General features: G+C 37.6%; 1 protein-coding gene across 1 annotated transcript in view; it reads right to left on the bottom strand.

Annotated features, from left to right (window-relative positions):
- Positions 1-25521, bottom strand: part of LOC124605525 (SH3 domain-binding protein 5 homolog) — an 89459-nt gene that overhangs the window by 29123 nt on the left and 34815 nt on the right. Inside the window, exon 7 of the mRNA XM_047137269.1 lies at positions 17978-18211. Coding sequence (XP_046993225.1) covers positions 17978-18211 — 234 coding nt within the window. The remainder of the gene's footprint in view (positions 1-17977; positions 18212-25521) is intronic.

Genomic DNA, 25521 nt, shown 5'->3' with positions numbered 1-25521 from the left:
ACGCGCCGCTCTTCTTTGGATCTTCTCTATCTCCTCCGTCAACCCGACCTGGTACGGATCCCACACTGATGAGCAATACTCAAGTATAGGTCGAACGAGTGTTTTGTAAGCCACCTCCTTTGTTGATGGACTACATTTTCTAAGCACTCTCCCAATGAATCTCAACCTGGTACCCGCCTTACCAACAATTAGTTTTATATGATCATTCCACTTCAAATCGTTCCGTACGCATACTCCCAGATATTTTACAGAAGTAACTGCTACCAGTGTTTGTTCCGCTATCATATAATCATACAATAAAGGATCCTTCTTTCTATGTATTCGCAATACATTACATTTGTCTATGTTAAGGGTCAGTTGCCACTCCCTGCACCAAGTGCCTATCCGCTGCAGATCTTCCTGTATTTCGCTACAATTTTCTAATGCAGCAACTTCTCTGTATACTACAGCATCATCCGCGAAAAGCCGCATGGAACTTCCGACACTATCTACTAAGTCATTTATATATATTGTGAAAAGCAATGGTCCCATAACACTCCCCTGTGGCACGCCAGAGGTTACTTTAACGTCTGTAGACGTCTCTCCATTGAGAACAACATGCTGTGTTCTGTTTGGTAAAAACTCTTCAATCCAGCCACACAGCTGGTCTGATATTCCGTAGGCTCTTACTTTGTTTATCAGGCGACAGTGCGGAACTGTATCGAACGCCTTCCGGAAGTCAAGAAAAATAGCATCTACCTGGGAGCCTGTATCTAATATTTTCTGGGTCTCATGAACAAATAAGGCGAGTTGGGTCTCACACGATCGCTGTTTCCGGAATCCATGTTGATTCCTACATAGTAGATTCTGGGTTTCCAGAAATGACATGATACGCGAGCAAAAAACATGTTCTAAAATTCTACAAGAGATCGCTGTAAGAGATATAGGTCTATAGTTTTGCGCATCTGCTCGACGACCCTTCTTGAAGACTGGGACTATCTGTGCTCTTTTCCAATCCCTGGCGTACAAGTAACATCAGTGCAGTGACTATGATGACAGCTCAAAGTAACAACTGTAAACAACAGATGAGTATTCCACCAGTCAGTTGTGAATAGGTGATGTTAAAACAGTGGATGTGCAGACCTAGTGTGTCAACACTGTTGTGTTACAAACATGGAGGTACAACAAGGATAGTCGTCATGATGTCACAAATCTAAGCTGATGACTGCCAAGTCAGTTGCCTCAAACATTAGCATCTGCTGAAAGCATTTTGATAAGGATTCACATTTCATTAATAAAGATTTCCTATCAATCCAACTTGAAAAGATTTCTGGGAGAACACTGTGGAAGAAAAGATTGGAAACTGACCAAACAGCAAAATACATTCTCAGTATTTTTGGGAAGCTAACATAGATATCTCCCTTATCAAACCTCCATGATCACGAATTGGAAAGGAGAGAGATTTCTGAATCAAGTATTCAAGACATACTCCAGAATATTTCGAAGAACAGAAAAATGTCTGAAAAACTTGGCCCCCACAGCTTGACTCTCGAACAAAAACAACAATGCACGGATGTCTGCTGTGACTTGGTTGAAATGAAAAACGATGTGGCCAATTCTTTTCTTGAAAAAATAATCACAGGTGATGAGACTTGGTGTTATCAATACGAACCTACCACAAAGTGCAGAAATTCATATGAATGTTCAACACTCTGATGACATAACTGACATTCAAGCAAATGTGATGCACAAGTTGAACAGTAACCCAAAGAAGACTTTTGGGTAAATCCATATGAAGTGGTCCACTGATGGTTGCTTGACCATCTTTAAATATTTTAATTTTTTTTAATATGTGATTCCCGTACATTTGAGAAGTTAAAAACAGTTTTTAAAACAATTAATCTTGCCCCTTTACTGGATGGCAGCCATTTTTATTTGCAGGCGCGTGATGATTTTTCAGTCTGGAGACATTAGCGACAATTTGAATATCTCTGCACTGCATTAAGTTACAACATTCCAATTGACATGATTGTCTATTACCCAAAATACCCTAAATTCAAAAATAACCAGTCAAAATGACCTCCAAAGTTTGGTATCAAAATTTTCAAAAATCCACTTTTTAGGCCCAAAAATAACAAACAAGGAGTGATTTATGAGAGTCTATTTTTTCGCTATAGTTAGATATCATACACTACTAGCCTCATATACAGCAAGAACACTTACAAATGTTTCCGTAATTCTTTATGAATTTTTGAAATTTGAAAATTTTCATTTTTTGTAAAGTTTGGGGTTAGTTATCTCAGGTGGGACTGAATATAAAAATATGATTTTTGCATGGTTTGTAAACCTATATGATAGCAACGTACTGTAAAAATTTTTGATATCTGACTGAACAAAGATACGAATTTTTGAAAATGGGGAAATAATTCTCATTACTCTTCAACTGATCTTATGGCTGTTGCTTATTTAAATGATTTACTGTTTCACTGTAATAAAATGTAATTGTGACATATATTTAGTTAACACTATCACTCAATATTCGTTTAGTTTATAGTTAATAATGCAATATTAAGCAATAGGAGCTTTCGCTTTTGTTCTATGGTAATAAAAATGCCCATTTACATTTAGGTTTATTGTCAATAAAGATGTACATTATTGCTGGGTGTGGCATTGTTGTAATCAGTCTGTTCTGAAACCTCTGTTAAGAGTGGATGTACATACTTAATTGAGGGTGTAGAATGTAATTTGTAAATAATTTTGAGAGTTTAACTGGAATGCAGTAACATGGATGAACAGTGCTCTGTTGGACAGATAGCAAGTGAGATGTGTCATAAAACAGTTTACGGTACAGTTTCAAAAAACTTGAAAAATACCAATGACTTTGATGAAGTTAGACAAACTTTGTTTAAATTTCGAGTAAGTTCCTCTGTAAAATCGCTGTGTGAGTATCATGAGAAGAAACATATTCTGAAGTACAACCACATTTTTGGAAGAAAGTGCTGTGATCCACTTAAAGTTCATAAAAAGCCTATTACTACAGGTTTGAGGAAAATAAAACTTGAACATTTGTCCTTGTTATGTGAGAGAGAAACAGCTTCCCAAGTGAAACGTATTATGATTCCTGGAAATTCCCTCTGCAAAAATTGTTGTTGTTGTTGTGGTCTTCAGTCCTGAGACTGGTTTGATGCAGCTCTCCATGCTACTCTATCCTGTGCAAGCTTCTTCATCTCCCAGTAACTACTGCAACCTACATCCTTCAGAATCTGCTTAGTGTATTCATCTCTTGGTCTCCCTCTACGATTTTTACCCTCCACGCTGCCCTCCAATACTAAATTGGTGATCCCTTGATGCCTCAGAACATGTCCTACCAACCAATCCCTTCTTCTAGTCAAGTTGTGCCACAAATTTCTCTTCTCCCCAATCCTATTCAATACCTCCTCATTAGTTATGTGATCCACCCATCTAATCTTCAGCATTCTTCTGTAGCACCACATTTCAAAAGCTTCTATTCTCTTCTTGTCCAAACTATTTATCGTCCATGTTTCACTTCCATACATAGCTACACTCCATACAAATACTTTCAGAAACGACTTCCTAACACTTAAATCAATACTCGATGTTAACAAATTTCTCTTCTTCAGAAAAGTTTTCCTTGCCATTGCCAGTCTACATTTTATATCCTCTCTACTCCGACCATCATCAGTTATTTTGCTCCCCAAATAGCAAAACTCCTTTACTACTTTAAGTGTCTCATTTCCTAATCTAATTCCCTCAGCATCACCCAACTTAATTCGACTACATTCCATTATCCTCGTTTTGCTTTTGTTGATGTTCATCTTATATCCTCCTTTCAAGACACTATCCATTCCGTTCAACTGCTCTTCCAAGTCCTTTGCTGTCTCTGACAGAATTACAATGTCATCGGCGAACCTCAAAGTTTTTATTTCTTCTCCATGGATTTTAATACCTACTCCGAATTTTTCTTTTGTTTCCTTCACTGCTTGCTCAATATACAGATTGAATAACATCAGGGAGAGGCTACAACCCTGTCGCACTCCCTTCCCAACCACTGCTTCCCTTTCATGTCCCTCAACTCATAACTGCCACCTGGTTTCTGTACAACTTGGTAATAGCCTCTCGCTCCCTGTATTTTACCCCTGCTGCCTTCAGAATTGAAAGAGAGTATTCCAGTAAACATTGTCAAAAGCTTTCTCTAAGTCTACAAATGCTAGAAAAGTAGGTTTGCCTTTCCTTAATCTAGCTTCTAAGATAAGTTGTAGGGTCAGTATTGCCTCACGTGTTCCAATATTTCCACAGAATCCAAACTGATCTTCCCCGAGATCGGCTTCTACTACTTTTTCCATTCGTCTGTAAAGAATTTGCGTTAGTATTTTGCAGCCGTGACTTATTAAACTGATAGTTCGGTAATTTTCACATCTGTCAACACCTGCTTTCTTTGGGATTGGAATTATTATATTCTTCTTGAAGTCCGAGGGTATTTCGCCTGTCTCATATATCTTGCTCAGTAGATGGTAGAGTTTTGTCAGGACTGGCTCTCCCAAGGCTGTCAGTAGTTCTAATGGAATGTTGTCTACTCCTGGGGCCTTGTTTCGACTCAGGTCTTTCAGTGCTCTGTCAAACTCTTCACGCAGTATCATATCTCCCATTTCATCTTCGTCTACATCCTCTTCCATTTCCATAATATTGTCCTCAAGTACATCGCCCTTGTATAGAGCCTCTATATACTCCTTCCACCTTTCTGCTTTCCCTTTTTTGCTTAGAACTGGGTTTCCATCTGAGCTCTTGATATTCATATAAGTGGTTCTCTTTTCTCCAAAGGTCTCTTTAATTTTCCTGTAGGCAGTATCTATCTTACCCCTCGTGAGATAAGCCTCTACATCCTTACATTTGTCCTCTAGCCATCCCTGCTTAGCCATTTTGCACTTCCTGTCGATCTCATTTTTGAGACGTTTGTATTCTTTTTTGCCTGCTTCATTTACCGAACTTTTGTATTTTCTCCTTTCATCAATTAAATTCAGTATCTCTTCTGTTACCCAAGGATTTCTAGCAGCCCTAGTCTTTTTACCTACTTTGTTACTCAAAAATATTTTTTGTGAATCCAGAACCAGAATCATGTAACCTTGATAATGACACTTATATTCCTAATGAGGAAGCTGTTAGCATATTGGATTTTGCTTGTTCTAAGTTAGACGTATCTCCTTCTTTGAAAATAATAAAATTAAGTAGTAGAAAAAGAAAAGCAGCTATTGAAAATAAGGTACAACAAATTTCAGACAAAATTAGAAAAGACTTGGAATTATGCTTTAATAATACAGATACCAACATTATTTCTAAAGAAAAAACCTACCACCAGCATCATCTGACACTGAATATTTGAGCTTAATAGAGAAATTAAATTTTAAATGTTCAGTGACATCTAAAGAGGAAATAGTTAAAATTTTAAGTTGTCTCCCTGACTCATGGTCAAGAGAAAAAATAGTTCACAAATTCAATGTTTCTCATCGTTTGGTTAAACTAACCCAAAAATTAGTGAAAGAGCAAGGCATTTTTCCAGTTTTAGGAAAGAAGAATGGAGTAGGTTTAAGTGAAGAAACAATTACACAGATCCAGCATTTTTTTTTTGAAGATTATGAAAACAGTAGAATGTGGCCAGGGTGCAAAGATAACACAAGAGTTGTTATAAATTGAGTTAAACTAACAAAGCAGAAACGACTAGTGCTGTCAAATTTAAATTAACTTTAGGTAGCTTTCAAAAATTCTCATCCGGAATGCAAAATTGGAAGATCAAAATTTTGTGACCTCCGCCCTAAGTGGGGTATTTTGACTGGATCCTCAGGGACACACTCTGTATGTGTTTGTTTATAACATCAAAATGTCAAATTGATGATTGCGGGTGCAAAACTCAGTGATCTTAACTACAAAGGGTTACTAGATTTAATGGTCTGTCACACAAACAGTTATGACTGCATGATGAGTTTGTGTAATAAATGGCCTGGTAAGGAAACCGTTATTGAATTGTTTCTCGAATATGAGGAGGAAATGACGGACCGTATTACCTTCAAACAGTGGGTCACAACTGAGGGCAGAAATGATAACACAGGTTAAATCTCAGGAAGAGTACTTGGAATCTTTAACTGATAACTTACAAAAACGCAAAAGTCACCACTATGTTTCTAAAGTACAAAGTAAGCTTTTGAAGGACAAAAAAGCACAACTTCATGAAACTGAATGCATGGTGCTAGCTGATTTTGCAGAAAATTTTACATTTGTGATTCAGGATGCAATATGAGGGTACCACTGGGTCAATGACTAGGCAACAGTGCGTCCATTTATTCTCTACTTTAAAAATGAGATAGATGAATTTTGCAGTTCTTCAATTTGCATTTTAAGTGACTACTTGGAGCACAACACTTTGGCTGTACATGTGTTTCAAAAGTATGTAATAAATTACATAAAAGAAAATTTTCCCCAAGGTTGAGACACTGATATACTTTTCAGATGGAAGTGGTAGTCAGTATAAGAACAAAAAGAATTTTTCGAATCTGTGCAACCACAAAGTAGACTTTGGGTTGGAGGCTGAATGGCACTTTTTTGCATCTTGCCATGGTAAAAATTCTTGTGATGGAGTAGGAGCTACAACAAAATGTGAAGTAAGTAAAGCCAGCCTACAAAGACCAACCACAGACCAAATTCTCACAGTACAAGGCATGTATGCCTTTTGCAAGGATAATATTAAAGGCATTACCTATTTTCTGATCAAGAAAGAAGTAGTAGTTCTGCATGTGAAAACAACACTTCAAATCAGATTTGAAAACTGTATAGCACCAAAAGGAACAAGGCATTTCCACAAATTCCTTGGCATTGCAGAAAACTTAGTTTGATGCTATTTAACATCACAAACCCAAATTTATGGCGATCATTGTGTCAGTAAAATTACAACTCTGTCTTTAACGTTCAATTATACAGTGGCATGTGTGTATGATGGACAGTGGTGGCTTGCAGAGGTTGAAAGAATAAGTTTGGAAAGCAATGATGTTTTTGTAAGTTTTTACCACCCTGCTGGCCCAAGAACATCATTCAAGAAACTACTAGTGACAAAGTTTGGATACCAATGAAAAATGTTTTAAGGAAACTTTCATTGCTGGGAGGTCTTATTCTACATCACAGAAGCTGTCTGAAGAAATAAGTGTTCTTAACATTCACCACCAGGTTTAGGAACAGTTGCATCTCGAAGGATGTTAAATGAAAACATTTTTTTTAAAATATGTCAAAATAACATAAATGTTAATTTCAGTGATGTTTCCACTTTTTTGTATATAATTCAGTAGACTGGCAATGGCAAGGAAAGCGTTTCTGAAGAAGAGAAATTTTTTAACATTAAGTATAGATTTAAGTGTCAGGAAGTCGTTTCTGAAAGTATTTGTATGGAGTGTAGCCATGTATTGAAGTGAAACATGGACGATAAATAGTTTGGACAAGAAGAGAATAGAAGCTTTCGAAATGTGGTGCTACAGAAGAATGCTGAAGATTAGATGGATAGATCACATAACTAATGAGGAGGTGTTGAATAGGATTGGGGAGAAGAGAAGTGGCACAACTTGACTAGAAGAAGGGATCGGTTGGTAGGACATGTTCTGAGGCATCAAGGGATCACTAATTTACTATTGGAGGGCAGCGTGGAGGGTAATAATAGTAGAGGGAGGCCCAGAGGTGAATACACTACGCAGATTCAGAAGGGTGTAGGCTGCAGTAGGCACTGGGAGATGAAGAGGCTTGCACAGGATAGAGTAGCATGGAGAGCTGCATAAAACCAGTCTCAGGACTGAAGACCACAACAACAACATCCTGCCAATATACATGAATAGGCAACAGCCATAAGATCAGTTGTAGAGTAATGTGTATTATCTCCCCATTTTCAAAAATTCACATCTTTGTTCACAGTCAGATATCAAAAATTTTTACAGTACGTTGCTATCATATAGGTGTACAAACCGCAAAAATCATATTTTTATATTCAGTCCCACCCGAGATAACTAACCACAAACTTTACAAAAAATGAAAATTTTCAAATTGCCACTCAGTAAAGGTGAAACGTAAAATTTTTTTGAAAACTGTTTTGAACTTCTCGATTATAGGGCAATCACATATAAAAAATTAAAATATTTAAAAATGGTCAAGCAACCAACTTCATTTTTATTGGACAACTTCATTTGGATTGACCCTTTTCAGACAGTTGTATTAACATTCTGTGCAATGTATTCATGTGAAAGGAGACCCTGTAGAACACCTGAAGCATTAAAATCATCACCTTAAACTTCCTCAGTTTTTTGTTAATCCAATTTTTAAGCCTTCTAAACTGATGGGATATAATCTGCAATAACTCAAACATGTTCTTGTGGACGAGGATTCTGTTGACCCCTTCAATGCAATTTTAGAGGACAACAGAGTGCGTGCAGAAACAACTTCACTGGACCGATTATTAGTGGCACACATCGGTAGATACCAATGACAGGATATGTTTCATCAAAAATCACGTGATGCAATGCATTCAGTTTGGTGCACCTATCTTACTTCTGTGAAAACTGCCACACCACAAAGAAATAATCAGAAGAAAATTATATTCACATATTTCACATAATAATGCAAAGGAATGATCAGATGTACAGGGAGATTAAACAACACAGTGTACATTTAAAATCACAGGACTTGACGCATTCAAATTGTGAAACTCTCAGAATTAATAATTGCTCAGATTTAATTTACTGTTAAAAGCTTACTTGACAGTAAACCTCTCACAACCTCAAAATAAAATCAGGAAGGCACTGAATGTGTCTAAAAATGGTATTCCAGACAGCTTCTCTTCAGGTCAAGGACTGAGTAGTATCACACAGTAGACAAGTGTCACAAAGTGCTAGATGATGATCAATGTGCTAGACAAAGAAGACATTGTATCCATTACACAGACAATTGTTTACATTACTGACTTATCTAGTAGTATTACTTCATTAATTTTTGCCAACACTGCCTCCTAACCATGAACATTTTGATTTGTAAATGATTATGGTTATTTAACCTAACATGGCCATCCAGTATAAATAAAATTGGTCTTGGACTGTTTTAATATCAGTATTACCAAATATTAAAGTGTAACTCAATGCAACATCTTCACAGACACAAAATATTGCTCTGCGACTTTGATGTTATGGAATACTCAAATAACTACTTTGTAATTAAGTGATTGCCTAAACATGACAGTACTGTTCATCTTTAGATGATATCATTACATAAGTGCTTCACAGATCTGTGAGGTAAATAAAATCAAAGCTATTTAAATAATGAAATGAGGCCTTTCTCTCAATACTACGTATTCAGTCTTCTTGTTGACAAGTTCTTACCAAAAAAATGTCAATAGTTACAGATTATGATTTTCCTCTTTAAAGCAGATTTCTCAGGAAGGCCAGACACTGTGACATAATTTATGCACTTATTCACCAATATGCCTCTCACACTGATTAAAAGTTGATATTTTGTCAAGCACAAAATAGAAAAGATACTTTTCCACATCATAGGCACGAAAGGTGGAAATTTTGTTTTTAAATGATAATCAATATTCACATGCGTTGCCCCATTCTACACATCAGGGTTTTGCATTAACTTTTGCTACTCAAAGTTCTGTTTTTCAGTACTCTGCAGTGCATGTTTCGACACCTGTCACTGCTTCTTTCTCAACACACTCCAGTTTCCTCACGGTTGTTTTCAGGAATGACTGTCCTTGTTCAACGAAGTTCTTCTTGCAGCTCTTATCCACCTTACAGTTTTTTAGCCTTCTTTCCAGCTGAAGAATAATCTGGAAAAGCATCTAAAAATATACACAAAGGTAAATACTGCAACTTCCCATTAGTACCCCGTCTAGTAATGCTGGGGAAGCTTTTACCAGAAGTTTTATTGTTTATGTGTACAGTAAGACAGTGATAATCCAGCTCACCTGATAGTCCGGTATAGATTAAGTTTTGTAAAAGTAGTTCAGTGCCAGAAGAGCAGAGGGAAAGCAAATAATGGGGGCCTATGTTAATTGAAAAGTCATCTGCCAGCCATCCATAATTATGTATATCATATTTACGCCTACTGAACTTTTCTAAAACTTTGAGCCTTAAACTGATTTAACAGAGCAATACAGAATTCGACTTTTAAATTAATTTCTGACTGCTATGATGTGGCCCACAATAAATTCCTCTTCTGTGCAAACCTCTTTACTTCAGACTAGCACCCTATATCCTCAATTATTTGTTGAATATATTCCAATCTCTGTCTTCCTCCACAGCTTCCTAAGTAATACGAAAATTATTCCCTGATGTCTTAATACGAGGGTCACTCCAAAAGAAATGCACACTATTTTTTTTTAAATCCATCTTTTATTCTACATGTTTGGAAGTTTTACAGTGTGTAGATAGATCCTTTAGGAACAATATTTTCATTTCTCCACATAATTTCCATCCCTCTCAACTGCATTACGCCATCTCGGAACCAGCGCCTGTATACCCGCACAGCAAAATTCTGGACCAACCCGTTGGAGCCACTGTTTGGCAGTGTGTGCAAGGGAGTTATCATCTTCAAAACCTTGTTCCACAAAGAGAGTCTTTCAGTTTCCCAAAGAGATGATAGTCACATGGAGCCATGTCAGGATTGTAAGGTGGGTGTTTCAGTGTTGTCCATCCGAGTTTTGTGATCGCTTTCACGGTGTTTTGACCGACATGTGGCCGTGCATTGTCGTGCAACAGCAAAACATCCTGCTTTTGCCAATGTGGTCGAACACGACTCAGTCGAGTTTGAAGTTTCTTCAGTGTCGTCACATATGCATCAGAATTTATGGTGGTTCCATTTGGCATGATGTCCACAAGCAAGAGTCCTTTGGAATCTAAAAACACCGTAGCCATAACTTTTCTAGCAGAAGGTGTGGTTTTGAATTTTTTTTCTGGGTGAATTTGCATGATGCCACTTCAATGATTGCCTCTTTGTCTCTGGTGAAAAATGATGGAGCCATGTTTCATCACCTGTCACAATTCTTCCAAGAAATTCATCTCCACCATTCTCATACTGTTCCAAAAGTTCACTGCATACTGTTTTTCTTGTTTCTTTGTGAGCCACTGTCAACATTCTGGGAACCCATCTGGTACAAACCTTTTTTAACGCCAACACTTTCAGTATTCTGCGAACACTTCCTCCCCCTATCCCAATGTAGCGTGACAATTCGTTCACTGTGATGCGTCTGTTATCAGTCACCAATTCGTTAACTCTCTGCAAATTGTCTGGAGTGTGTGCAGAATGAGGCCTGCCGCTGCGAGGACAATCCTCAATATTGCCGTGGCAGCTTTCATCACATAACCTGCTTGCCCACCGACTAACTGTATTGCGATCGACAGCACCATCTCCATACACCTTTTTCAACCTCTTGTGGATGTTTCCCACTGTCTCGTTTTCACAGCACAGGAATTCTATGACAGCACGTTGCTTCTGACAAACATCAAGTGTAGCAGCCATCCTGAAGACATGCTGTGACGGCGCCACTCGTGGGAACAGGTTGAACTAAGTTTGAAAACAAGTCGGTAGGATGTATCTACACACTGTAAAACTTTCACACATGCAGAATGAAAACTGTATTTTTATAAGAATAGTGTACATTTCTTTTGGAGTGACCCTCGTATGTTCTCAGTCCTTGTCCCTCCTTTTGGTCACTGTTTCCCATATGTTCCTTTCTTTGCCAAGTCTGGCAAGCGTCTCCTCAGTCAGCCCACCTAATTTTCAACATTCCTCTCTAGCACCACATCTCAAACACTTCAGTTCCCTTCTGATCTGATTTTCCTACAGTCCACATATCACTACCATACAATGCTGTGCTCCAAATCTATATTCTCGGAAGGTTCTTCTTCAAAATAAGACCTACGTTTGGTACCAGATGACTTCTTTTGGCCAGGAATACCCTCTTTGACTGTGATGGTCTGCTTTTTATGTCCTCTTTGCTACAGCCATCATAGGTTATTTTGCTTCCAAGGTAATAGAATTCCTTTACTTTGTCTACTTCATGACCACCAATTTTGACGTTAAGTTTCTTGCTAGTCTCATTTCTGCTACTCCTCGTTACTTTAGTCTCTCTTCTCTTTCTCTCAATCCATATTCTGCACTCTTAAGACTGTTCATTCCATTCAACAGATCTTGTAATTCTTTTTCACTTTCACTGAGCATAGAAGTGTCATCAGCAAATCGTATCACTTATATCCTGTCAGCCTGGACCTGACATATGAAAACGTAAAACTGCTACTGCTTTGGCTTGTGGTGTGGCAATGAGACAGGTATCTAGTATGCAATCAGCACTGGTCACGGTTAGCACTGAAGCACTTGAGTAGTCTGCCTTGTGAAAAATTTTCCTAATTCCTGAAGTTTATTTAAAAAAAAAAAAGACGGGCATACTTTATTGTGTCATTAGATTTTTTGTGACTGATTTACTCAGAGTTTTAATTAGTGTTTCATCAGTTTCCTCTTGCATAAGTTATTTCATTCTTTTATTTATTTTTTTGGTTTTCTGCTCATGATGGTATGGAACTAGAGCCTTGCATTATCAAATTACATTTCTTTCTTCAATATACATCGAATGTCAAAGCATCTGGGCAAAAGGTGTTACGGCAGCTTTTATACGTTTGTTGCATCAACAACTAACATGTGAACAGTGAACTTTACAATGGAAATATATTGCCAGAAAGATAAGAATTTTCACAAATGTTTTACCTCTTTTTCTAGAAATGAACTTGAGTTAGAAGGTGTGGAGAGCTATGAGGAGACAACACTGCCAAACTGGGTGTCTAATGAGGCTGATGAGCTCCAGCAGTGACATATGAACATTTCAGATTAAGCTAAAAAGTATGCCTAACCTCAATGGCATGGGAAGTTATTCAAAGTGCCTAGAGGTAAGGTTTGCTATAATCTGTTCACCATCATAAGAATAAACCTGATGTAAACAAAAACAAATGCAATGATTGGTCAGAAGCCAAAACACATGTACACTGGTATTGTTACGCTCTTGGAAGTAGGTCCTACTTATGTATTAAATATCTTATTACTAAGTTACGTTAAATGAAACTTCAAGATATTCAAATGTATTAACAGCCATCAACATTTTTCTTAATCATGCTTTAGCTACGTAGTTTTTATTTCAACAATCATGTACAGTCACAGCTTCAGCAGCGTTGTGCTCTGATTGCCGCGCTGTTAATGCGCATTATGAAAATGGCTGAGGGTGCTTCCTGTTCCGTAGTAAAACGTGTGGAACACGTGTTAAAAAGTGCTGAGAAATAGGCTGTTGTTAACTTTTTCATAAATTGATGGAGATAATTGGCTTTGAAGTTTTCTCAGCGTTGTATATAATGCAGTCGATAAACTAACTCACATAAATGTGTAGTGCAGTTGGTAACGTAATGGAATGTGAACAAATTGCGGATATTCGTGTGTGGGTTCAAATCTCCCCAGTATCATTTTCTTTTCTCTTTCAATTTGAAATACCGACATCTCATAATTATAAAGCTCATCATCATTTTTTATGAATAATGCATGTCTTGTTTCTAATTACATATTGGAGACGAAACTCCTGTTTCCATTTCAAATAAAAATTCTTAATCATCGGTGTTTTACAAAAGACTGTTCATAAAAGCTGTTTAAATTAAGAAAACGTAACATTCTAATTTTTTAAGGCAAAAATGAAAAACCAGATTCTCATTATTTGGACTATGACCATCGTTTTATACCACAGAGGTAGATAAGTATCATAGAAACATGAAAAACAATCATTTTCACAGCATCGAGCACATCATACAACTACTGCATGTTTACATTTGCTACTGTACCATTACATTATGAACCCAGCAGAACTGATCTGGAGCGAAGCTGCGGGATTTGGCCCAAGAAGTAACAAGACTGTTAAGCTGCCAGACGTACGGGAACTAATGCACGCAACTTTTTCACACATTACTGCCAAACACTGGTGGGACATAGAACAGCTCAACATAAAACAAGAAGAGAAAATGCTGCACCTGCTTGGCTTCGTGGATTCTGTTGTTGATTGTCTTGTTATCAACGTAGCAGGTGACACTTCACAAACTGAAATGTATTTCTTGGATTCGGATAAGGAAGGAGCTAAGAGATTACCAGATGACTGACTGTAAGTAATACTTTCAATATTTAACTATATGGTGAAATCCTTCAATAATCTCTTATGTTACACACAGCTATGCAGAAAATTTACCCTGCGGTTAAGTCAGGAATGTCATCATTCTTGTTTTTAATTGTATTTTAGCTAAAGATGAGAACGTGTTGCAGTTTTCATCTAGTTGTCTAAGGAGCTTATTGTGGGAGATTTGCCAAGTATTATTTCATTCTGCTCAAAAATTAAATGACTTTCGAAGCTGTATTGCTCCTCTGCTCGTCGATGTTTACATGTGAACTGCAGCTGGCCACATCACTGCAGGCTAGCTGTACCAACTGAGTGGCCAGTGCTGTCCAAGTTAAATGTGCCGGTAAAGCTGTTGTCCCGTATTGTCACTAAGTTGATGAGCGTGTAACGCACAGCACAAAATGTATCCTTATTATCATACTTGACACTACTCGAGGCAGCTTGGCTGCAGTCCCACGTGAAACGGATATCAATGAGGCTGCAGCAAACGCTGAAGAATACATAGTGCAATGTTTACATCACGTTTATTCTTATGATGAATGGGTTACATCTTTGAGGATATGGTCAAGACGAAAGAAACTAAACTGGAAAGCAACTCAGGGGATAATGGGTATTTTATAATATTCTACCAAAAAAATTGTAAATGACGAAAGAGCAGCTCATTAGCAATGATAAAAAATATTTATCTTTGACAAGACAACATAAATTTTTGAAATAAGTCTTTCACGTAACAGTCCACTTGAGCTCCATCAGGCAAATCTGTCTGGCTTACAGTTTTTCAAACACCTAAACGCTAGCGAACTTTTGACCATATGTCATGGGGAAATCTCAAATTAAAACCTAAATATTCACAGCACACATGGAAAGTAGAAACCAGCAATGCAAGAATGTAAGGTGCAGAAGGGAAAAAACATGTTAAAAAGTGCTCACACTGAAAAAGCTGCAGTAAAACCACAGTTATGACTGTTTACTTCATCTAGTAATAAGCTAAGGAATAAAGGTTCAAAGAAAGATTACAAAATGAAAAATAAATATAAATGAGGAACAGAAAATAAGATTAAAAAACACACAAGACTCCACAACTAAGAATTCTGACTCATTTGTCTTTGTTAGAAGAATCTTACTAAATAAAACATTGCAAGAGTAATGTTACAACAATCCAATAGCTAATTTTTTTATGTTATGTTATACCTGCAACACTCTCCAAAGACAAAATGTGCTTACCATACACAGTTTATTACATTTAATATGGGCTGTTATTTGAACAGAATACATCAATTCTTTTAAAGTGAAGAAACCATGAAGCTTAAAGTGCGATTTTTCAGATAATTGTCTACTGATTCAAGGGTGGGTCATTTGTTCAAGCACTGTCAGTCAGTGAGATATGCTTTGTGTCTCAGTCTACCTCTGTGTTGTTGATATGTTCAACAGAATTTGTAATCCATTCTATACTATCTTTTGCGACACAGAAGACAATAATATACAGGATCTCTCACCTAAACTTTTCACCACCAATATATCTGTAAGCACAACAGATATTGACAAATGGCTTTCATGGGTATGAATGTATGGCTGGGGCTCACACAACTAAATAGAGTGAGTCATTTTAAACTGTGTGTAAATATCGGTTTCAACACAAACTTATGTTTTTTTTTTTTTTAATTGACACCCAATATTATTCTATTCGCAATCAATAACATGAAAAATCACAATAATAAAGGCATTGGTTGTATTGCAATACGTCAATTACATCCTGAGAAATAGGAATGCGAAGTTGAAATATGAAATGAACAAAACGTGCCACTACTGCACTTCCCATGATGCAAGTGTGGCCCGCATGTCATTCGTAATCGCGATGTGATTGATGTGTGTATCCTTACTTTCACTGTTATCATGGCGCCCTATACTAATAAGGATTCCTGTCACAAACATTGTCCATCTGTTCTAGGCGTTTGACATGGTATTCACAAATGAGGGAATTTCTGACATTATATTACTGTACAGAAATGTCACCAAAACGGCACAAGTGCAGAACAGGTGTATGCCCAGCGGTACCCTAACAGACATCATCCAACACATACTACTGTCATGAATATTGTTAGAAAGCTTTGCATGACAGGGCGGTTGTCTCCATGAATGCAGATCTGGAGCAGAGGTAGCTGTCCTGGTAGCCACTGCAATAAACCCTCATGCAAGTATTTGTGAAATGTAGAGATGCATGGGAATCCTTTGAACAAGTGTGATGTGTAGTCTGCACAGTCATAGATACCACCCATACCAAATGACATCTCATTGAGGCCTCTGTGGGAACAAAATTCACAATCACCTGGAATATTGTCAATGGGTTCTGCAGCAAGGCCAAGACTTTATGAGAAGGGTGCTGTTAATCAATGAGGCCATGTTTACAAACCATTGGAATACCAACTTACACAATATGCACTACTGGTCACCAGAAAACCCCCACTGGATTTGCCGGTCTGAACATCAATGTCAGTGGAGTGTCAATGTATAGTATGGTATTGTAGGATACCATATCATTGGCCCTTATTTTATTCATGCTACTCTTGACAGGTGACGATATGAGTGGTTCCTGAGATGCACCTTACCTAGTCCCATTCAGTATTCCAGCACGGTTGCTGGACCTCAATCCACAGATATTGGTGGTGAAAAATTTAGGTGGGACACCCTGGTATGTGTTGTTAAAAATAAATGTTCCCTACTTTGAGAGGTGTTAGTACGGACTAAAACAAGACAACATTGTCCAGTAGACATGGGCTCTAAAATGCATACTTCAACATCTCCGAGCATTTGTTCAGCAGAAGCGTTCGGTTTCATAGTATCAAAGAACAAGTGCTCCTAACTCTTAAGGAACGCAATTTAGAGCCCATGTTTACTGGAAATTGTTGTCATGTTTTGGTCCATGGAATACCTTTTTTTAACATCCTGTATATCACAAAAGATAGTTCAGAGTGGATTACTACTATTAGTTTACACAATGACAACACACAGAGGAAGAATGAGATCTCAAACATACTGGCAATAATTGAAAAAGGACCTTAGTTCTTGTGTATCAAGTTACTAAGAATTTGACCCAAAAACCTACATGACACCATCTTTCCAAAAAAACTGAAAACTCTCTGGTTGAAAATGAATTTTGCAGTTCAAATGAGAATTTTTATATACTGTTCTTTGTAACCAATGGTGTTAGAGCGTGTGATCAAAATGGCTGCTCCTCAGAAAATAAGTGATCCTAAACTTTTCTGTTTTTGATATGCTGACATGACTTACATAACATGTACAACTGCCATATATAATGTAATCCTACATTATCTAATAAAATTCAATTCGTTTTAATTCAGTGGTCGTACACAATCGCTCAGTGTACTCACATAACACAGCAAGTAAGCAGAACCTATTCTAGGCGCTTAGTCCGGAACCGCGCGACTGCTACGGTCGCAGGTTCGAATCCTGCCTCGGGCATGGGTGTGTGTGATGTCCTTAGGTTAGTTAGGTTTAAGTAGTTCTAAGTTCTAGGGGACTGATGACAAAAAGATGTTAAGTCCCATAGTGCTCAGAGCCATTTGAACCATTTAAGCAGAACCTACAGAGCATATTTGCATAGGATAAATGTTTAATATAAATCTTATCAAAAGCAAAATTCATGAGAGAAAATTGCAAAATGAGGCAGTAAGACTGGACATTCCCTACAACATACCATTTATGAAGCTTGTAAGCATTACATTTCTTTACATGACTCACCTCATATTCCTGTTCATCAAGTGGCTCACTATCATCCCCAGCAGAAATACTTCCGACAGAACGACGGTCGCATCGGTCCAATTCTACTTCATACCCTGGCAATGGGACTAACTCAGCACCGACACCAGGTTCACGTAAGCCAAGCGCAGTGCCTGCTCTCTTGCAGTGGATTTCCTCTGAGATGCGTTCCAAGTTGCGTAATGTGTCTGCATAAGACTGCTTTGCTGTAGCCACCTACAAAGTGAATGAATTTTTAAAAATTACTTTAAAGGGAGAAGTATACCAATATCTACTGTAAATATTCATGAAAAGATAAAGTTGTTATAAACTGAAAAGCTGCTTGAACATTGCAGTGCTTTATTGGGCATGATCCTATTGAGAGTGGTACACCTGTATCTTTCACTCACATTTAAACTGACTTACCCAACCAGATATAGGAGGGGCTAAACATTAATGTTGACTACCGAATATGGTGCAATTTGGCATTTTTCACATTAATAAGCCATTGCCAGAGGTGAAACAAGCAGTAGGTGAAAGAATATAATCCTAGGATCACCTGAGGATTGAACCTAAGCCAATGGCTTTCTTTACTATAAGAATGATAACACCTTCTATGAGAGTAATGAAGGGAAAAGATTCCAGAACACATTATACACAAACTAATTACATTTCCAATTAAATCTCAACCTAACACCCTTACAAACATAGTCACTTTTTCATAAGAAGGCCAGAGAAACAGAACTGATGTAATTGTTAATTTTACATTGTTGAAATACTATTAGCTGATGTGTTTTCACATGTTTTCCCGGGGAATATGCTGTTTGAAGGTCTCTAGGGGATGCAGATAAATTGATCGTTGCAGCATGAATTTTCAATGGCATAACATGCGAGGATGGCAACACCACCTACTGATGAAATGTGTCTGCAGCTCTCTTGTCACTGTAAACCAAAGGTAATAGATCGGTGTGACTTGAGCAGACGTATGCATGAACTGTACTGTCAGATCAGCGAGTTTGAAAGAGAGCACATTATTGTCATGAGAGAATGTGATGCATCCATCCAGGTAATTGCTGCTTTTGTGGGACGAAGTGTGCAATGGACGTGTGCAGAATGGTTCATGGAAGGCCGTAGAACATGATGAGATGGGTCAGCCCCCCCCCCCCCTCCCAACCTGAAAAGATCGACACCTCATAAGAATGGCAGAATGGCACTTCACGGCACTCTGGTGCAACAGTGTAACACATTGTACACTATCAGTGGTGACAGTCCATCACCGTTTATTATGGAATAGGTTATGTGTGTGTCGTCCATTTCTTCACATACCTTTGGCAAATGTGCAGAATCCTGCTAGACAGCAATGTTGTATGGAATAACATCACTGGGGACAGGAATAGCATCTCATAGAGTTTTTGGATGAATTCAGATTATGTTTGTTTGAAAATTATGGCCACATTTTGGTTCGCCACAGGTAGGGGGAGAAGGATTACAGTGACTGTATTTGCACACAATATACAGGGCCATCTTCAGCCCTTATGGTGTGGGGTGCTACTAGGTACAACCACAAATCACAGCTGGTTCATGTCCAGGGCACTATGACCAGTGTGACCTATGTGAATGACATTCTGCGACCCGTAGCCATACCCTTTCTGCAAAATGCCCCAGGCGCCATTTTTCAGCAAGATTATGCACTACCACAAGTTGCTGCAAGAACACATGCCTTCTTGGTGTCACAGGATGTCAGACTTTTGCCCTGGCCACCAGATCAGCAGACTTGCTGCCAATCAGAAATGTGTGGGATACAGTGAAATGACAGGTGTAGTGCTATGACAAAACCATCTATCAGGGATGAACTTTGGAACCAGTAGAATGCAGCGTTAATAGCTATACCACAGGATGGCATTTACATTCATGCACACCTTACACGCGTACACCACCATGCATGGAACAAGTTATCTAGGCAATGCTGAACCGAGGCGCCTGAAATGCTAATCATTTCTGCAGAACATACTAATACATGTCCTGTGAGCACAAACGCCCTATCTCTAGTCATTCAAGGTGTTCTGTTTTTTTTCTGAACATGAGTGTATAAAATTACTTTTCTTCTCTCAATCCATTGTCATCTTGAGTGTCAAACGATATGTGCCCTTAAAAGATCTCTTCAAACCCAAACATTATGTACTAAAGTCTTTGCATTTTATAAGGCAATCAGAAGCTTTATATTGTAATTTTTAGTTACCAACTGCAATAAGTCCATTATTTAATTTTTAATAAAGAGTAATTAGTAGTAATTTTAGTCTAAAGCTTTTCACATTAAAAAAAAAAGTGCCAAAATTCACAAGGCAGACAGCAAAATTATCTTTGTTTTTAACATTTGAAGGGCTTTTTATTGAAGAAAAAGGACAGATAATTCTATATGGGATCAAGGAGAAAAGAGAAAAGATCACCAATTACAAAACTCAAATTTTCTAGTCATTATAGAAATTTTTAAAACCCAACAATTACAAGGAGTTACTCCCAGCTTTTCAGATAAGGCTAGAGAATTTTCTACATAATCCACAGATGAGCTTTATACTTGAGAAATTCATCTCTAATCATTTCCACACTAATTAAACCAGAAACAGGGAATTTTAAATGCTGATAGGGATGAATGCTGATTAGAATGATAATTCGAAAACATATTCAGCACTAAAGATGGAGTTACATGTAATTCAACCTAATAATCAGACATAACGAATAGGTTACATATAAAAAAATTGTGACTTGATACAGACACATCATGTAAATGTCAGCATGTAGACAGCTTTCTGTCCATCCTGATTTGCTGCTAAGTAAATTTCTGAATGTTCATTTTAAAAACCGCTTGTAAACAGCTGCTCTCTCTCTCTCTCTCTCTCTCTCTCTCTCTCACCAGGACTGGTGAGCGATAGTCAGTTGCTTATACACGGTTTTTAAAATGAACATTCAGGATCAGGATCTGTGTGTGGAAAAAGAGAATGATGGAGTTCATAAACAGTAGTTAAATAACTGACAAATTTATTTTCGTTTTAATCAGAGGACACTTTATACTTCAAAAGCTTTATCATTGTGAAGTTAATTTGTATTTTTCAAGTCCTGTAACTTAAGTAATAAATGACCGTGAAGCTTGAAGTTTTCGTCTCCGTAAGTTACAATATACAGAGTAAAGTTCTCAATTTGCATGTGAAAAAGTATAGTAAATTGTAAAAGATGTTATAACCACTGAGACAAGTTTGGATGAAAACTTATTTTATATTTAGCTTAATATCTGTAAAAACTGTTTTTCATATATGAATGTATGAATCTTTGGGATACTGTACAACTCAAGTCATTCAGAGGTACAGCAGTACACACTAGGACTATGCTGATCAACAGAAGCAGCAGGAGTACCACAGAAGGTAAAATGACATTCTGTTTATATATGTCAAACCATATATTTGTGTTTCTTCCCATTCCATTTACATATGGAATATGGAAAGAATGACTTGGTAATCATCCAATAGGAGAACTCATTGGATCTTAGAGGTATCACACAGTATCATTAAATTAGCAGAAAACAGTTTGTGCTCATGTCAGCTGCTGTCTGGTGAACAGATTTTGCTATTTTCACTTGACAGAAGATTAACATCAGAGAATCTTTTCAATACAACATTATGGACCAACAAATAAAAAAATAGAACGAAACCTGTACTAAAAATAAGTACATATGTCTCTATGCATCTGTTTCTCTTGACAACTGCCCATTTGTGTTTGTAGGCATGTGTGTCTATGTGATATTTAGTGTCTGATCTCTAAACAGATGAAAATATTCACACAATTTTGAGTGAAAGCACAAGGCAGCATGAAGAAATTAAACAGAAGAAAAGTGAGTCACAGCATCATAAAGACTGAACAAACTTATGAATTTACAGCTTTTTAATTACTAGCACGTAATGTGCTGGAGAAAAAAAAAAAAAAAATCAAAGCAATATTTTCTATTTCTGTCTCTACACAAAAATTATTGTTTGATTTGGTAAATGGCTTTCTCCCACTGTTTACTACAATCCATTTAGCTTAAAAAGTGAATATATATTCACAAACTGTTACCAACTGAAGCAGATCAACCAACATATGCCAATTAAAAATAAACTGTCTTAACAAAGTTTAGAAGTATGTACAACAATGTAGGGAAAGACAGACTGCTACTTACTGTAAAGATAACATGATAAGTGGCAGACAGGCACAATTAAAGAACACTTACACATAAGCTTTCAGCCGCAGGCTTCATCAGAAAAAAGAGAAACACACACCATTCATTCACGCAAACAAGCACACCTCACACACACGATCACCAATTCCGGCAGCTCAGACCAGAATGCAGCTAGCACATGGAATGGTAACAGCAATTTGGAGAGGGCGGGGAAGGGGAAGGGATAGCAGTGTATGGGTGGGGGAAGACAGGAGCGCTGTCTGGTGAAATGTGCAGGGACTAGAATGCCCACAGGCACGGTGTCAGGAGGTTGTGGGGTAGGGAGGTACGTACATATCCCCCCACCCCATGTGTGTGTGTGTGTGTGTGTGTGTGTGTGTGTGTGGGGGGGGGATTATTAATCTTCGACATGACACGTAAGCTTTTCATTTTCTTATAATTCTTCTCACTAAAGAACAGCATAATCTATACGATGATGACGAACGCAACTGCACGTCTGTGCTTCTTCAGACTATTTTTACAGTTCTCTCACACTACTATTGTAATAATTTTGAAGCCTTTTCTTTTATCAAAGGTTTCTTTGATACATCACTGGTGCCATATTTTACATGTTCTTGCTGTTAAAGGCAGAGAGAAATTTACTTAGAAAATCATTTAATTTATAATTTACATCAATTGCCTCATGTACCTTATGTCTTACCCACTCAGTCAGCATTTGAGAGCTGTATACTGAAGTTATACATATTGATAAGAGTTAGTTGTGAGACACTTCTATGTAAAGCTATATAACATTACACTGGGCACTCACGTGGCAACTTTCTATGCCACCTAGAGAAGTCCTTCCTAACCACCCACAATCCCAAACCCCTCAACTGGTTCAGATTCCCTGTTGGCATCTTTGTGATCTGGACCGAGGGTGAGGAGACCTCCTCTATTTTCCTACAGAAACTCAACACCTTCTACCCATCTGCTTCACCTGGTCCTCCTCAAACTGACAATCTACCATCCTCAATGGTGCCATCCACCTCCACATCAACAGTTTGCCACCCATTCCACACCAACAAGTACCATTATAAAGTCTAGCCACCCGAGGTCATCGTTATTTGTATTGATGAGCAATCCCTCTCCAAATATGCCAAGGGTCTCACTGAGGCCTTCATTACCCTCCCAACCTTATCCAGAAAGAGCTATCTCGTGCCTTGTCTCTACAGTCACCTGCCATCTCCTACATAACCACTGTTGGGCAAGAGAGTACTCCTCTTGTGACTCGGTATCAGCCAGAACTTAATCACATTCTCTGCCAGAGTTTCGACTCTCTCTCATCATGCCCTGAAATAAGCATATCCCCCCCTCCCCTCCCACAGTAGGACTCTGCCACTCACCAAATGCATGCAATATCCTTGCCCATTACTTGCCTCATAGCTCACATTCCTGCAATAGAACCAGATACAAGACCTGACCCAAACAGGCTCTCTCTACCACATACTCCAATCCTGTCACAGGCATATACTTCACAACAAAGGCAGGGCTACCTGCGAAAGCAGCCATGTAATCTGGAAACTAAACTGTAAACAAGCTGCTTCTTTCTAAGAAAGCATAACAACTAACAAGTGTGTGTCTGGCTGCACGAATGGCCACTGACAAACTGTGGTTAAGAGACAGCTCGACCACCCAGTTGCTAAACATGCTGCCCAACACAATGTGCTTCACTTAAATGACTGCTCCACGGTGTGCGCCATCTGGATTCTTCCTACTGGTGACTCCATTTGAACTTAACCAATGGTTTGTTTCTTAACATTTCAGATTAAGATAATTTTTTGTACATCTCTGGTAGCAGTTATTTTTATGAAAAATCCCATATTAAAATTGTTTTGGACCTTTCATTCTTGAGTAACAATTTTTAAAACCTCCAAAATTATGCCATTCTTGTTAGGTTTTTAAATCTTAAAATCACCATATCTAAAAAACTATTTGATTTACAGGCCTAAAATTTGTATCATTTTATTCAGTTTGTTATAAACTTTACAAGTGTGTGCCAACTGGCAATATTCATAACAATGCCAAATTTTTGCTTATTAGATTATTTTTTAATTTTGAAAATTTAAAAATCTGATTTATTTATTTATTTATTTTTTATTTTGGAGAAAAGCATGTTAGTCATACATTATTTATTAACAAGTGTGCCAAAGTTTCATGTGGTGTTCCAGTGGGAACGCACTGAAATAAATTTTATTTTAGTGATAAGCACAGCAGCTAGTGCATAGTTTATAGGGCTCTGGACTTGTTACTAAGATATAATATCGCAAAAACCAAATAAGGCTATCAAATCATTATTTTTTATGTAGTGACAATCAATTTATTACATTTGTAGAATTACACACTTAAATTTAAATTCACATTTGGCTTTCCTATGTTAATTGTGAAGATATTTTAACATGCACCACAACAACACATTCTGCAAAAAGACTATGAATAATTTACTTAACCTTCAAGTTACAAATAAATTAATATTAATCAGTATTATTATACAATGATATAGCTGTCATTATTTAACAGTCTGTTATTTGAGTGCCTTGAAAAGAAAATAATTTTATGCACCTTCAACAATAAAGACTTTACAGTGATCCACTAACAACCTTATTAGACGCTAAGATTATGTATTGCAGTTTTCTTTCAGATTACATAATCTAGTTCTCCCAAGGAATGAGGACACATTGACAAAACATGTTCTTTTCTAATGCAATCCAAGGCTTTTCACAACTCTTCATCTGATAGTTTGTATGTTCTTCCAGCGGCAATTGTGTGATTTAATTTACGACTTATTTTAGAAGCTAGATTAAGAAAAGGCAAACCTACGTTTCTAGCATTTGTAGACTTAGAGAAAGCTTTCGACAATGTTGACTGGAATACTCTCTTTCAAATTCTGAAGGTGGCAGGGGTAAAATACAGGGAGCAAAAGGCTATTTACAATTTGTATGAAACCAGATGGCAGTTATAAGAGTCGAGGGACATGAAAGAGAAGCAGTGGTTGGGAAGGGAGTGAGACAGGGTTGGAGCCTCTCCCTGATGTTATTCAATCTGTATATTGAGCAAGCAGTAAGGGAAGCAAAAGAAAAATTCGGAGTAGGAATTAAAATCCATGGAGAAGAAATAAAAACTTTGAAGTTCGCCGATGACGTTGTAATTCTGTCAGAGACAGCAAAGGACCTGGAAGAGCAGCTGAAGGGAATGGACAGTGTCTTGAAGGGAGGATATAAGATGAACATCAACAAAAGCAAAACAAAGATAATGGAATGTAGTCTAGTTAACTTGGGTGATGCTGAGGGAATTAGATTAGGAA

This window comes from Schistocerca americana, chromosome 3, assembly GCF_021461395.2.
Source record: "Schistocerca americana isolate TAMUIC-IGC-003095 chromosome 3, iqSchAmer2.1, whole genome shotgun sequence".
NCBI classification, from domain to species: domain Eukaryota; kingdom Metazoa; phylum Arthropoda; class Insecta; order Orthoptera; family Acrididae; genus Schistocerca; species Schistocerca americana.
This window is presented reverse-complemented; position numbering and strand designations above follow the sequence as displayed.